This window comes from Triplophysa dalaica, chromosome 21, assembly GCF_015846415.1.
Source record: "Triplophysa dalaica isolate WHDGS20190420 chromosome 21, ASM1584641v1, whole genome shotgun sequence".
Classification (NCBI taxonomy): Eukaryota; Metazoa; Chordata; class Actinopteri; order Cypriniformes; family Nemacheilidae; genus Triplophysa; species Triplophysa dalaica.
In genome coordinates, this window is record NC_079562.1 from 1,912,082 (window position 1) to 1,927,932 (window position 15,851).

The 15,851-nt window shown below is 41.0% G+C and overlaps 1 protein-coding gene across 1 annotated transcript in view; it reads right to left on the minus strand.

Annotated features, from left to right (window-relative positions):
* bsnb (bassoon (presynaptic cytomatrix protein) b) overlaps positions 1 to 15,851 on the minus strand; it is a 77,643-nt gene that overhangs the window by 14,543 nt on the left and 47,249 nt on the right. Inside the window, exons 4-5 of the mRNA XM_056734395.1 lie at positions 6,864 to 7,298; positions 155 to 6,229 (exon numbers count right to left, since the gene is read on the minus strand). Coding sequence (XP_056590373.1) covers positions 155 to 6,229; positions 6,864 to 7,298 — 6,510 coding nt within the window. The remainder of the gene's footprint in view (positions 1 to 154; positions 6,230 to 6,863; positions 7,299 to 15,851) is intronic.

Sequence of the window (15,851 nt, forward strand, 5' to 3'; positions counted from 1 at the left end):
GCTTTTGGAAAGATGAATGTCTAAAGGCTTTAGTTTTAACCAACATAAAAGGTATTGTTGCATAAACATAACCAACATAAAAGGTATGACAATAAAGAGATTTGATTTGATTTTGATTTGTTAACAAAGATGTACAAATAAAGTGTGTCCATACCTGGCTCCCTGGAATGGCTTGGTTTTGGTATAGTGAGAACTTGGTTTTGCTTGGGTCCTCTGATGTTGGGCTGAGAGGCTTAGGATCTGACAATGACCTCTGAACGTTCTTTATAGGCCTTGGAACAGTCTGATGTCGCTGGGGTGACTCTGCATTGAATGCTTTTTGTTGGGGAGTTACATGTGCCTTGTTAAGTTTCTCACTGGAGGTAAAGGTGGTCTCCAACATACGATGGGGTGACAGTGGAGACACTGGCGAGTACAGCACTTGGGGAGATTTTGGTGGGTGACGTGATGGAGACTCATTCTGCTGATATCCAATATCTAGTGGGTCTGGCTTTCTTCTTTCAAATTTAGTTGGAGTGCCACCCACTAACTGCAAACTAGTGGAATAGGGACTAACAGTAGTGGGAACACTGAGCTGAGGAGCAACAACTCCCTGCGACTGGGCTTCTGGATCAGTTTGACAAGCCAAACTCTCACCTTTATGGGTTCTTTCTGGTGCAGATATGTAGTGAAGGAGTTCAACCTTTGATGTTTCAGCCATGGTAATGTGTATGGCTGGAGATATTCTGCCTAACTGATCTGATTCAGTCTGGCATGAAGAGTCATTGCTGGTCTGAATGGCAATGCTAGATGTAACTTTAGACGCATCACTCTTAGGGTCTGAACTTGAATCAGAGTGTTTAGAGTATCTTGAGCGCCTGCGTCGTATAGGCTGATTGTCCCACTCACCCTGGTCCTCTTCATCAGTCTGAACACTACAGTCGGCTATTCGCCTGGTTCTACGGCGGCGAGACATGAGTTTGTCCTCATTGTCCTCATCATCAGTTTGGACACTGCTATCTGCAATTCTCTTGACTGATTCATCCTCTGTCCCATTCCTCAAACGGGGCATTGAGTTTTGTTTCTTCATAATCCGGCCATCTGCCTGATCTTCACTCTTTAGAGACATTTCAGAGGCAGAGCTAGGCAAAGGCCTAGTGGACACCACAGCCTGGACAACCTGCCCATCAGCACAAGGTAAGATCTGCACACTCTGGCCCTCTTGTGGAATAATTCTACCAATTTGATCATAAATAATTGAGATGGTTTGAGGTGAAGCTCCACCAACCATTACACCTTGAATGCCACCTTGAGCTGTTGTAGCTGCTACTGCAGCAGTCGCCGAAGCATCTGCCGCTGCAGCTGCCGCTTCAATGGCTGCTCTCTTTTGTCTCTTCTGTTCTTCAAGCTGTTGTTGGAGCTGCTGCTGCAGGGACTGTATTTGGTCTAGCTGCATCCGCTGCTGTGCTAGCTGCTCTCTTTGCATCACCAACTGGGTTTCTCTTTCAGACTGTTGCTGATGAATAACCTGCTGTTTGATGTTCTGGAGTTCTTGTATCTCTCGCTGCATAAGGATGTGTTCTTTCTCTCTGTGCCTCTGGAGCTCTATGCGGTCCCTCTCCAACTCCTCTTGTAGACGCAGCTGACGGAGTTTCTCCAACTCAACACGTTCTCGCTCTAGATGCAAGAGTTGCTCCTGTTGCAGTCGCAGACGTTCCTCTTCTTTTTCTTTGTCAGTACTGGCATATGTGGTTATAGTGGTACTGGCAGCAGTATCTGGAAAGACTCTCTGTGTCTGTTTTTGTGGCACTGTCTGAGGCTGTGTCTGAGACTGGCATTGAGCTTGGGATTGTTCTTGACCTTTGACCAATGATTGTGGTTGGGTCTGTGGTTGGAGTTGTGTTGTTGTACTCTCTGCTGAAATGTGAGCCAATGGACCCTGTTCATTTACGACTGATTTACCAGCCACTGCACTGGTCTGACCAGCATTTGGAGATGTTGTTGACATACTGCTAGATGTTGCAGGCTTTCCCAGGTAAACTGGAGCATCCTGCTGTGAGAAACCAGCAGGTGGTGCATTAACTGAGGAAGTCTCTGGACCTGTTGCAGAGAAATGGTTTGGTGAAGGATATCTGTAAGGTCCTTGTGAAGTAAGTGGCATTCTTGGGGTTACTTGAGGCAACCTGGTGAGAGTAGCCAATGGAACAGCAGTTACATTGGTTGAAGGTCCATATACTCCCCTTAGCATGGGATTGAGAACAGGGGCAGGCTGAGTTGTAATTGGAAGAGTGGAGGCTATTGGGGTGTTGATAGTAGAGTATATCATGCCATCAGCTGTTCTTACCGTTTGGGGATATAATGACCTTAAACTAGCTTGTCTAGCATTGATTAGATTTGTAAGTGTTTGACTGTGCATTGTAGGTCTGCCATCAGGACCATACAACAGGTTGGCTCTGATAGATGCTAGGCCTTGTTGAAGATTGAGTCTACCAGCAGGACCACCCCTGCCAGCACCATATTGCAGAAGCTCAGGATTGCTAGTGTAACGGCTACCAAATTGCTCCATGGAATTAAGAGCAGCACACATTCTACTAATCTCTCTGGCTGTGGTGGCACTGTACTGTGCAAGATTGGATTCTTGAAAAACCCCAAGATCACGAGATGGATAGCCATATTCTGCATTTATATTAGACATTGAACCATATCTTCTTAAAGGTAATGGTGGAGCTGAATCATCACCTTGATGGCGTAGGTCTGTGTAAGATCCATACTGGGCACCCATTCCCAGATATCCTGCTTCATAGGCTTGTTTCATGGTGCTTAAATCTACTGCTAGATCCCCAGGATCAGTCCTCTGATAATATTGGAGACCTGAATTTGTTAGATTGTCCTCTGACATTGATGGTGGAAGTCGTCCTGGAGGCGGCAAGGTAAAAGATTTGCGTTCATCTGCCCCCTGTATATTTGCTGGTTGCAGCCCGGGAGCTTGGGATGCCTCTGTTGAAAAATTAACATCCGTAGGTTTATTTCTCTGAGCGAAAGAACCAGAGCAACTACCAGCAAATGGCAAATTATAGACAACATCACAGCAAGCTATCTGGTTCTCTGGTTTAATCTGCCCTGTGAGATCCAGGACCTCCAATGGTGGTTGGGGCTCATCTCTTTTAACAAGCTGGGTTACTGTAGCTCCCTGAGCATTACTCTCATCCAACTGTACCATCAGTACTTGGGGCATTCCTGTGGATAGATTCATTACAGCAGGCTTGTTCTTCAATTCCAAAGCTGCCCCGCCATATATATCATGACCAAGTGTAGGAGTGGAAGATGTAGAACATGATAATGTTGGTGGAGGAAGTGGAGATATCTTGGAAACGGAACTGACCACTGTTTGCGTGCCTCCACCAGTGCTCTGACTTACCACTAATTCCTTCTTTAATAAAATTGGTTGGACTTGATTAGCTAAGTTGTATCGGGCAAAAGAAGCATTATGTTGATGCTGCTGGAGCTGTTGCTCAAGAAGCTCTTGCTGTTGCTGAAGCTTTTGTTGCTGCTTTTGAAGCTGCTGTTGTTGAATTCCCAGATTTTCCAGACATGCATCAATTTTTGGAATGGTTGGGTCTGTAATCAGTGGTCTGGTCTGGGTGAGACAAACTGCAGATCCAGCTCCTTGACCGAAGTCAACTCTATTTTGCAATGGATCTCCATACACAACTGGTTGCTTTGGCTGTGATATGAACATTGATGCTGCCACAGTCACACTGACTGTTGTTGGTGTTGTTGCTGTCACTTGAGGTTGTGCTTGTGCATTTAAATTCATGATAAGAGGTTGGACAGCAGTATAGCGACTTGAAGGCTTTTCTCCATCAAATGAGTACCTTCGTGTATCAGAAGCCAGTGATGTTAAATCCATTCCCTGGTCTGTCATGATGATTGGGGCAGGCTTCATTGGTGCTCTAAGATCCATGACATTACTACCAGAAGCAATAGTTCCTTGCTCCACAACTCGTGAGGTGCCAGGGACTGTAGAAATTCTACACAAGGATATGTTACCACTGCCTTGGGATCCAACAGAAGGGGAAGCGTGTGCCCTCTGCATGCTATGCTGAGGTGATTGATATTTCTGTGGAGATGTGGGTGATTTTGCTGTATGTTCTGTCTGATACATTTTCTGTTGGCCATCTTTTGTTGGTGAGGATAAAGGTGAGGTGGATGAATTCACAGTCATTGGTTTGGTGGGCTGACTGCTGGTTTCTGATGCTAATGTAATCACTATAACAGGGGATTCTTGGGATGACTGCTGCCTTGCAAGACGTGGAGCTCCAGCTCTATGATGGATCTGTGAAGTTTGAGTGGGTGCCACTGTGGACGTAGGTGCAGGGGTACGAGTAGGACTTTGTGTGGGGGACGCAGAAGGAGATGTGGTAGGACTTGAGCCTTTGAGATATGAGAACATCTTAGATGTTAGGGAGGATGCCCCAGGATCAGGTACTTGACCCTGTACTGTCCCCTGAACAGCCTGTTTTCCTTGAGGTTGTGTGGGAGCAGGCTGCCTAACATGGGATTGTGGGGTTCCAGCTAGATGCCCTACTTTGGAGGTTTGGGAGGTTATTCTGCCTTGATTTTGTTGTGAATGACCAGGCACCCTCTGTGTCCCTCTGCCCTCATTTCCAGAGAAAGGAACTGGAGCAGAGACCTGGGTTGGACTTGTGCCTGGACTTAAAGATCCTGTTCCAGAATCTAAATGGTGTTTGCTATCTGGCTGAAGGACCCTTCCCTGTTGTCCTTGTCTTCCAGGTGTTCGTTGCTGCTGCTTCTGCATCAGTTCTGCCTTTCGCATCATTTCCTCATAAACTTCTTCAGCACTTTTTAAGGATTTGTCTGGTGCTGATGGTGACACAGCAGAGGTTTTCTCTGTTGGGGAGTACAGTGACATAAATGTAGGTAAATTGTATTCACTTCCAGATTTATATAGCTTTGAACCCATTTCAAATCCTTCTGCCTCTGAATCCATAGAGGGAGAATATTCTGAGCAAGATGATCTATGAAGCTCTTCCATTTCAGCAGCTTGTCTGAGCTCCTCAGTTGGGGATGCATCTTCAATAGGTGATAGGTTACTAGGAGGCGTCTTTGATCTCTCTCTGCGTCTTTGTGCCCTCAGTTCCTCCTTGTCTCTTTTAGTTTTTCTGGCAGTACTGCGAATTCTTTGCTGCTCTAAGTCTCTCATCTTCTCCTGCTCTTTCAGGAGCTCTTCCTCTTCTCTCAGTTCATCTTCTTCTGAGGAGTCCTCAATAGTGGGCAATAGTGGACCATGGGATCGATGCCTTGCTTTTCTTTGCTGCTTTGCCTCCTCAAGCCTTTGTCGTCTGCTAGGGCTGCTATCACTATCATCTTCCATTGATGACACAGAGGTGGGAGAAGTGCCGGAGGTATAACTTGGTGTGGTTGCAGGAAGCGTTGAGGAATATTCCCCCTTTGATCTTTCTTCCGGTGATCCAGTAAGGCTTTCCATCTCAAGCTCAGGCTCCCTGAGGTCATGCTCTGTGCTGAGTTCCATGTCACGATTGTAGCTATTTGTATTATTAAGCTCTATAGTTTTAAATCTTCTCAGGCCACCTTGTGAGGCCATCATGTCATCTGCCTCACTCGACTTGTACGTGGCATCGGTGCTTTTTGTGTCTTCTTCAAAGCTGCTAGATTGCTGTGTGAGGCGACGTCTCTCCTTCCCTAGCTCTCCACTGTGTTTATGGGTGCGTTTTGTCTTTGTGTGGCCCTCAAAATCTGCCATTTCTTCCTCGTCTGCACTCATTTCTAGAATCTGTCTCCGCATGAACTCTTCATCTCTAAGGTCTTTTTGCGATTTCTTCTGTCTGGTCGGTAAAGGAGAAAGGCCACTTTCACTGCTGTCTTCCACATAGTCATGTCGTAATTTACAGCTGAGATCATCTGACGCTTCTTCATCAGATTCAAATTCCTGATCTTGTGTTATAGTCAGAGATCGAGGTCTCGTGGAGTCCCTTCCATCACGATGCTGGTCAGTGGCTGTATGCGACTCCAACAGAGGTCGCATTGAACTTTCCAGTTTTGTTAATTCTGATGGACTCGGAGGGCTGCGCTGGTCACTGATCCCCCTCTCATTAAGTTTCATGGAGTCCTCTTGGATCAAACCAGTAATCTCACTCTGAGAGCTGGATATTCCATCTGAGGAATAGCCGGTATCACTCAGGCTCTGTGTGCTTGACTTGTTGGAATCCTATAAAAAGAGGGAATATTGCATTAGTTTGTGTATCATATGATAAACAAATATTCTTTTTAATTCTAACAGATATACAAAATCAAAAACTAGCATTTGAAAATAATGAAGCACAACGCACGAAATATGCAAGTGGTTAAGAACATTATACAAGCATGCAAAACCTGAGGATGTAACCAAATCCTTATACACACTAGTACACGTGATATACAATATTACATGAAATATATAATATTGAATAAACAACGCATGCATTTATAAACAATGATTATGGAATGCTTATTTTAACAGTGTACACTACAATAAATGGATACATGAAACCGTTTGTGACATCATTTCTTTGTAATGGGTGATAAAAAGGGGTTTACAAATGTAGTTGACACATCACTGTGCACTTGTTAAGACCAGGCATGGGAAAAAATGATTACAAATGATGTTGACTCATCACTGCTTTCTTGTAACCATCAGACATGGGAAACAGTGAGCAACTGAGATTGTTATCTGTAGACTGACTGTGGACTACAGGTGACATCAGGTAAATCATTATAAATACAACATTCCCATCAAGGAATGTTAAAGTGATTTGATATGAAAGACAAAAACAGTGGTGATGGGGTCACGGAGGGTCACTCACGTCATCTTGTTTAGATTTCTGCATGCCACTACTTCTCTTCTCATCTTTTTTATCCGGTGTTCCCTTTTTAGACGATGCTCTGATGTCTCCCTCTTTTTCTGTTTTAGACATAGCTTGTTTCTTGTTAATGCCATGATCTTGTTTTTGTGTCTCAGCTTTGGTTGCAGGAAATTGTTGTGGGGGGCCTTTGGACTGTGGCGCCCCCTGTTTTGCCGGAGGGAAAGGACCACTTACTTGGGCACCAGGTGGCTTTTGCTGCTGAGGGCCGGGAGATCTCAGCGCAGCTTGCTGATTGGGTCCTCTCGGCTGTTGTTGATTGGCAGGGCCCAGATGTCGAGGAGATCCAACCGTTGGTGGCGCAGGGGGTGCCACATCCCCTAAGCTCCCTGACATTGCTCGCCGAGTCTGGCACGTGAGACACAGCCATTCTTTCTTCTGAAAGTGAAAATTAAAACAAGGAATATGTCAGAACAGCGCATTGAGGTCAATCATGCGACAAGATAAAGTTGAAAAGGTAATAAATCAATTTTCAGATTACAAGAGATTAATCGCATCACCTGCTCTCAGCGGCCTTTTATCTTCGCCTTAGTTACACTACTATTGTTATTCAAAAGGGATTTGGTCAAGCCGAGCAAGCAAGCATAATTGAGCTCTGGCCAAGACCATGACCTTTTCTCAAAAGCTTCGCTGACTTCTGAAAGCCTCCGTGTTTAACACAGACAATTATGTAGGAAAAGCACGTTTAAAATAAGGGATGATTCTGCTCAGAACAAGAGACTTGTCTGTCTTTAAACCTGTAACATGTAACAAGTCAAGAGAGAATGTAAGCATATGTTGGGAGTATGAGCTTCAAAATAGACCAAACACCTGAAATATATAAAAAGATGTGTGAGGATATCTGACTTCCATGAGCAATCTCCACAATTTATGACAACATTACAATCAAAGATAATGAGATCTCATAAAACAGTTAAACCTGATTGGGTTGTTAGTCTTGTTAGAAGGGAAAACATTTGCATTTTTTTGGTAAAACTCACTACAGCAGTGAGGCTATAACACATATATATCAGAGAACAATCAAAATATAGTGGCAAATAATACACTAATATAACAAACCTCTTTATACCAGCTAAGAGTCTACAAATAATTTTCAAGTGTTTGTTTTATACTCTTAAAATAACACAAAGACGTAAAGTTACTGTAAATATCCTCTCCAAGTAAATCCTCTCCTAGATTATTTACGTACATTAAATTAAAAAATTAAATTAAAAATGTATTAGTTATAAAGTTATAAATGAGAGTGCATTTTCATTTAATATCGCTTCTCGAATGCAAAAGTGATGGCAGAAGGTTTGCGAATATGGTAATAATAGACAAGGGTTTTTTCTTTTCATTGGTTGAGGTTTGTTGACATGCATACGCCCCTTGTGATAAAATTCTGATCTGTGTAACACTGAGAGATTAAAACAATGATTTATTTGCTTGTACACCTCCAGCACACACAAACAAATATTCCTCAACAATCCAAAAGTGAAAAATGGAAGTCAGCAGCTGATAAAGACGAGAAACATAGTCCACACTCGAAGACTCTATGATCTGTGATGTCCTGCATCAATTCCCTAATAGACCCTAATATACGATTTTTCATCAATGTTATTATCTAGCCGGCAAAACTTTTCGAAGTTAAAATGCATGTATCTAGTACACATAGTTATCAGTGAAAATTGTAAAACATTAACAAAAGCAGTAGCACAAGATCAGACATTTCATTAAATCTGGTTCAAATCTCCAAAACCAGATTGGTTAGATGATAAAAAAGCTTTTGCAGTGAACAACTGAACATCCAGCTGAGTTTTGAAACAAAATTCAGATGAAATGTATGTGCACAGCTTTGCTTGACTGCTAGAGCGGGTGAGGCTGAATTCTTGGGAGAGGATGAGAAGAGGAGAGGTTTTGCCATGCGAGACTGATGCTTTTTTTTTTTTATTCTACGTCCCCCCAGAGCTCCACACTGAAGCTAAATATAAACAGGTGCGGCGTTCACTCAACGCTTGTGCAAAGCTCACAAAAACGCTCTGCCATCTGTGCCTTTCTGCTTTTTATATGCCACGTTCAAGCGAGATGGACGTTGTGTCAGTGTTGTTATATGCGAGGTGTTTTTAGCATAAGGAACAAAGCAGAGGAAACGCTTCTGTCGGTGCGAGAAAGGCTGTAGATGTTGCACCTGACACATTGAGCTAATGTGTTAATGTGGGTTTTATCCTCAAATATATAAACAAAAAAGTAAGTATTTATTTAATAAAAAATATTTGCAGGATTGATTTTATCGCTGTGAGACTAAAATCTTGTATCTCAAAGTTTGTTGCTGGACCTCAAACTAAACAAGAACGCTTATTGTGTCAATATTAAAGATTTAATATTATAAAATAACATTATTTGCATTACAGAATAATAAGAACAATTCTCCACCAAAACATTAACACATTTTTAGGTTTGACATATTGTTTTGCTGCAACCAATAAGAAAGAAAATGATGAGCTCTCTTGTTATATCTTAATGTTTCAAAGACATCAATGACATTTAAAGCAGTTCAAAGTCAGAAATCTCACAACAACTTCAGGAGAGTTTCATAAGAAATCTCAATAATGTGATCGTTTAGATTTACCAAACCTGCAATTAAAAGTCAATCTGGTTGAAGATCTCAAAATGAAGTCAAACAGCATCTAATTTAGGCCTACTGGTATTTCGCAATGGAGAAAAGTTATAATATAAACAGTACAAGATCAATAAAATACCGTGACAGTTTAGTATTAATCGAAAATCCTTTAATTTGGGTTTAAGGCAATGAGAGATGATTTGTAACATAATGAAATATAATCTGCTTCCTATCATCAGATCTGTGAGAAACAATAACTGTTTGCTCACATTGTGTGGATAATTAGAATTAGCTATAATTGCAAACCTGTGACACTGTCTGGGTGCTATTTTCACTCCAGGTTTTTTGGTACCAATTAAACATCTGCAGTCAGGACTACCTCACACCTGAACTCTGAACGGATGGAAATGTGTTTTCATTAACAGCTTAAAACTATGTCAATAAAATCATTCTGTTCGATGGCCTTGCGCTGCCATTTTCAAGCCATTTTTTTTTTTTGCCAAACATTCACATCTCCATTTTCAGACCCTTGAAATAATAATAATAATAATATATATAAGAAAAATAATAATAATAATATTAGGGCCATATCGTAAATTTTCGGCCATATCGTTATCGGCCGATAAATGGTCATTTTTAAAGTTATCGGTATCGGCCGATAATACAATTTAGGCCGATATATTCTAGCCGATAAATCATAAATAATTTTATCTGGTTAAACTTCTTCAGCTGCACGCTGGTCACAGTTAAAATACTTTACAGTGCTGTCTTACTGTTGTTATCGTTCACTTACTGCTATTACCAAAACATTGTTAATAAAGATACAGTATATAGATACAGTATTTATGAATGTGTAAATGATGAGACATATAGTATATTGCTTGAATCGGACTGCTGTCTGAATGCTATCTGTCTTGAGACCTGTTTTCTGGGTTGCTCTAGAAGAACATCTATTATTTGTTAATTAAATAAAAAATATACCAGAAAAGTTTGAAGGTTAAAGAACCGTATATTGTAAAGTAGGCTTGGTGCAAGATTTTTAGGGAGAAAAAGGGAACTAATGGTTACCTAAAAGCAGTTGTCCACTTTTTGCCTTTTGTTTCAGACTAAGGGAATTTTATATTAATATTTAAATACTGTATATCGGCTATATATCGGTTATCGGCTTCTAATTTTAAAGAATTATCAGTTATCTTTATTGGCCAACAATCTAGATATCGGTGCATCCCTAAATAATATACTTGAACCCTCAAGCCATTATTGACATAAAACGCACCGTAGGAACAACCTCCTTGAGACTGGAGACAGCATCTCGATTCCCCCCCAAAAAACAAAACATCTTTGTCTTCTGTTACAGAAATAAAGCGAAGGCTGGTTTCTCTCCACAAACCATTACACACAGCTCAGCATAACAAACACAGAGAGCAAGGTGGACAGAATGAAAACTGGGATGTCAAAGTGTTAGCGAATCAGCTTAGTCATTTAATCTCAGAAGCGTGTGGCGGAGAACTGCTCGTACATTACAGATTTACTTTGAGAGATTGTGGTTGTGTGGCCTTTGTGAAAACTTTGTGTAAAACTGTGCGGCTCAAAGCAGAATGTAAGCAGAATTCTGATTTTCACAATAAGGCTGGTTTATTATTTTTCCTATAAAATATGTTATGCAGTGATGGCTTTAATTTGACTGCAAATTGTTTTTTATAACAGAATGATAGGAAAGTTATGTCTCACTACCTTGCCGTCTTTATAAACACACATAAAAGCGATGATATGAGACAATCTTCACAGATGGTGCAGCTTCTCACACTGGGTTTCATAGCGACATCCAAGAAAAAACTCTGGCTTCTTCTCCACAAGACAGCACTCGCGTCAGCTTTATACTGCGAAAGATTTACATTTTGGAATTGGAATGCAAAGTTTGGGCTTTTTTGTTTGCATGCTAACCTACTGTACTGATTTACGGTGAAGTTATACTTCTTATATGTCACTTACAATAATGTAAAAAGAGCTAATGGAAAAGTAAATGACATTTATTGTTGAGTTTAAATTCTGTTTTGCGGTTTGACATTTAAATGAGAATAACAGAACAAAAGGTTTAACCTTTTTGCTTCATGACTGCTCTGCTCAGACACGACATTCATTCTGAACAAACAGAGCCATCTAGAGTTCAACACTTTATATCAGCTTATCTCTGTAAAAGTAAAATTACACCAGACAAAGTCGTGTCATAATGGCCTCTAGCCTTCTACATCATAGATATAAAATGGCACGAGCCACACAAAATGACAAGAATCAAGGATGTTTATGGTCCTTTCAAATGAGATAAACCAAAAACAAATGCATTTTATTTTTAGAATGATCTTATCGAACCATCATGAAATAGGTCATTTTTACTGAGTCACGTGAACGTTTTTCATGAATGAAAGAGACGGATCTCACATGAAACAATAGTAGTGTACACTTGAGTATGTACTAGAGTGAGATCTTACACATATTAATATAGAGATATAACATTTACATTTACATTAACATTTAGCAGACGCTTTTATCCAAAGCGACTTTCATTGCTTTATCCTATACATTTTACATAAGTATTTGTAATCCCCTGGGATCGAACCCACAACCTTGCGTTGTTAACGCAATGCTCTTACCACTTAGCTACAGGAAAGCTACACTATAACACTATATAGTGTTTTTGAGCACAGTAAATATTAAAGTATACAACAGTATCTACCATTTATCAATTCACTACAGTTGAAAAAATACAAACCATTCATCACTTCTTCACCCTCATGTCATGTCATGCAAAACCTGTCTATAACGTCTGTGCAACACAAAGAAGATATTTTGAGAAATGTCGTAATGGTTTTGTGTTCGTACAGTGGAAGTATATGGGAACCAATATTGTTCGGACACCGACATTCTTCGAAATAACTTCTGTGTTTTGCAGAATTAAGAAAGCCATACAGGTTTTTAGTGATTTAGTAAATGATGAGATAATTTTTTGTTTTCCCTTTAATCCCATAGACCACTGCAGTAATTACTGCACTGCACTACAGTATACTATACTTTACTACAGTTTACTATAGTATAAGTACACAGTACTTCAGTATTTTTCATGTGGTGTGGCCCATAAAACAAACAATCAAGTTTTCTAACTGCTTAAATAATCCGCCTTGAAAACAATAACCGATCACAAGTCATCTCTAGAACGGTACACCTGCCCTTTCATTAGCCTACTAGAATAATCAGAGGCGTTTCTCCACAGGTTTCAGGAGGAAAAAGGTCAGTGGATTGATCCGCACAGTAAGTTCTGCTGACTCACTCTCCGACCAGACACCTGCGCTTCACCCTGAGCGGTGGTCATATGACACAACAGGTGTGTGTTTACCTATATGCATGTGCACTCCTGGGACACAACGTATTGATGTGTTCCATGTGACATGTTACATCTCACCGTGTTATACCACGTGAATGTTACGTTTACAGGTCATCACGACAGTGGTCTTTGACTGTATACTGATAACATATGCACAGTATATGCATGCACAAATGAAATCCTGAAAGTGTCCAAAGAAAAATCACAGATAAGATCTCTAATTATTTGTCCTATAAACTAAAAGCAGTTTTTTTTAATGGTATGTCTTGGGGGTGAAACATTCAAGAGAAAAAAAGGCTTGCAGTCTTGAAAATAACGGTTCTTCAAGCGGTTCTTCTATGCCTAAATGGTTTTAACATCTGAAAAACGTGACTTTGACTGGTTATTGTGGTTAAAATGGTTATTCCGGTTATCCCTGTGAAGAACCTTTTAAACACCTTTATTTTTTAAGAGTGTGTACACCTTATAGTGGCAGCTATTTCATTTGTAGAGAAGAGTAAAGAACATTACAGTTTACAAAAAAAATCTAATTCTCGTCTCAATAGCCATATTAAAGAATGAAACCGTGTTTAATGAACTGACAAAAGGAAACCTGAACTCTCCCTCACTGCAGTTCCCCCGTTTCCCCTGATGAGGGCACCAGAGAGAGCGTAAAGCTCAATATATTTAATCCCCTCCACACTGAGGCACAGGTGCAACCACATGCCCGTACTCGCCATCCACTGTCTTTCTACGCTCTGCCAGTATTCCCATACGTCTGTTGACATAAACAGCCACATGCGTATGCTTGCCACTCACGTCACGGCATGACCCTTCCTTCCCCGCTGACAGCTCATTGGGCACAGGTACTCATGCTGAGACAGGAAATGTCAATGCTCATTAACGGCCAAGACACACCCACTCAACCCTGCCACCACATCACATCTCTGACCCTGACCGACGGATTCCCATCAGCCTGCATCAGTGTCTGACCGTCTATACGCTCAGATCATTTCTTCCTGTACTTCATCAGTCACCTCTGACATTTAAATAATGCAGTTAAAGCTATAGCAGTTTAAAAGGTTTTGCTGTGTGAGTTAAAGCTCCAGTATGTAATAATTTTGTAATAAAATTTCAGAAAATAACTTGCACAGTGTGATATATTTCCTCCAGTTGTGTACTTACAATATTTCAAAAGTCTCTAAAGATTTTTTATTTCAGAGAAATTCCGATTTTAAATAACTGGCCGTCCCGGAAAAGAAATGTCGCCTCTCAGTGACGCAATGTCCGCTCTATACTTTGTTCCGGTGTAGACCAGAATATCACATGGTCAAATGCGGAAGTGGTTGTTATGGATCACGATTACTCTTTGGCGAGTATTGAAGTGCCAGTAAAACGGAAGCGTCCATATTTGGATACACGCAGACTGTGTGACAAACGGAGGAATAAAACCAGGATAAATATCGGCCAGGCGTTTTCGAGATGGAGAGAGCTGCGCGACAATCTTGGACTTGACAGAGACTCTGCTCTCGCGAGTGTATTGATAGACAGGTAAGCAAATCAATTATTTATTTTAGAACGATTGGTTTGAGCACGTTAAACAACACGGCATTAACCATAAACACGTAACACTGCACAACATTCACCCAACAAATCATTTAACAAATAGCTGTAAGTTGTAACGGGATAATATAGCATAACATTTCACGTTCCTTGCAGTTCATTAATTATGATGACATAAAATAATACGATCAGATATACAGGTAATACAAAAACAAATAAATTACCTCATCCGTGATCATGATTCGTTTATCCAATTTAGATACATCGCTATGGCGAAAACGCATTTAAAACGACATCTCCCATCGTCACCTGCTTCATAGCGTCATCAAGCTTCGCCTTTGTTATTGTTGGAAATGCGCCCTCTTGTGGTCAAATACCAAGGTTACATACTGCAGCTTTAAAGTAACAAACCAAATACAAATCGACAGATGAACAGAATGATAAGATGGAACAACATTTGATAGTAAAAAGACTTGCGGATACAAAGCAAGGATGCAAAAAGTAGGGCTGTCAAACGATTAATCGCGATTAATCACTTCCAAAGTAAATTTGTGTTTACAAAATATATGTCTGTGTACCGTGCATATTCATTTTGTATTTATAAACATTTACACATACATGCACATATTTCAGAAAAATATAAAAATAATTTTAATTATTGTATCTAAATATGCACAGTCCACAAACTTTTATTCTGGATGCGATTAATCACGATTATGGATGGATGGATAATATTGTGTTCATACTGTAAGTGTGATATAATAAGAGATATAACCTATAGTTGTGATGTCTATATTAAGCGAATACACAGGGCTGTAGATGTGATTTATGAGTGTTTCTCCCATGCATGTGCATTCATCTGTCACGCTGTGCAGCATGTTACTGTGTGCATGCGTGTGTGTGTCAGGGCAGTTTTACGGTGCAAGTCAAGAGATATGTGGGTTAATCCTGTGGGACTCCTTCAATGGGCCACGTGGGCACACACACACACCAACACCAACACACACACACACAGGCCTGCACTGGATTACAGAGAGGAGGAAATGAAAGATCATCCAGCATACAGGCACTCAAAGAGCAGCCATTCAGACTCCATCACACAGAGAGAGAGAGAGAGAGAGAGAGAGAGGGGCGAGAGAGAGAGGGGTGAGAGAGAGAGAGAGAGATAGAGAGGGAGATGGAGAGAGAGAGAGAGAGAGAGAGAGGGAGAGAGAGAGAGAGAGAGAGAGAGGGGCGAGAGAGAGAGGGGGAGAGAGAGAGGGAGATGGAGAGAGAGAGAGAGAGAGAGGGGGAGAGAGATTGAGAGAGGGAGAGAGTGAGGGAGGGAGGGGAAGAGTAAGGGAGGGAGAGAGAGAGGGAGACAGGGAGTGGGGGGAGAGTAGGAGGGAGGGATGGAGGTAGAGAGAGAGAG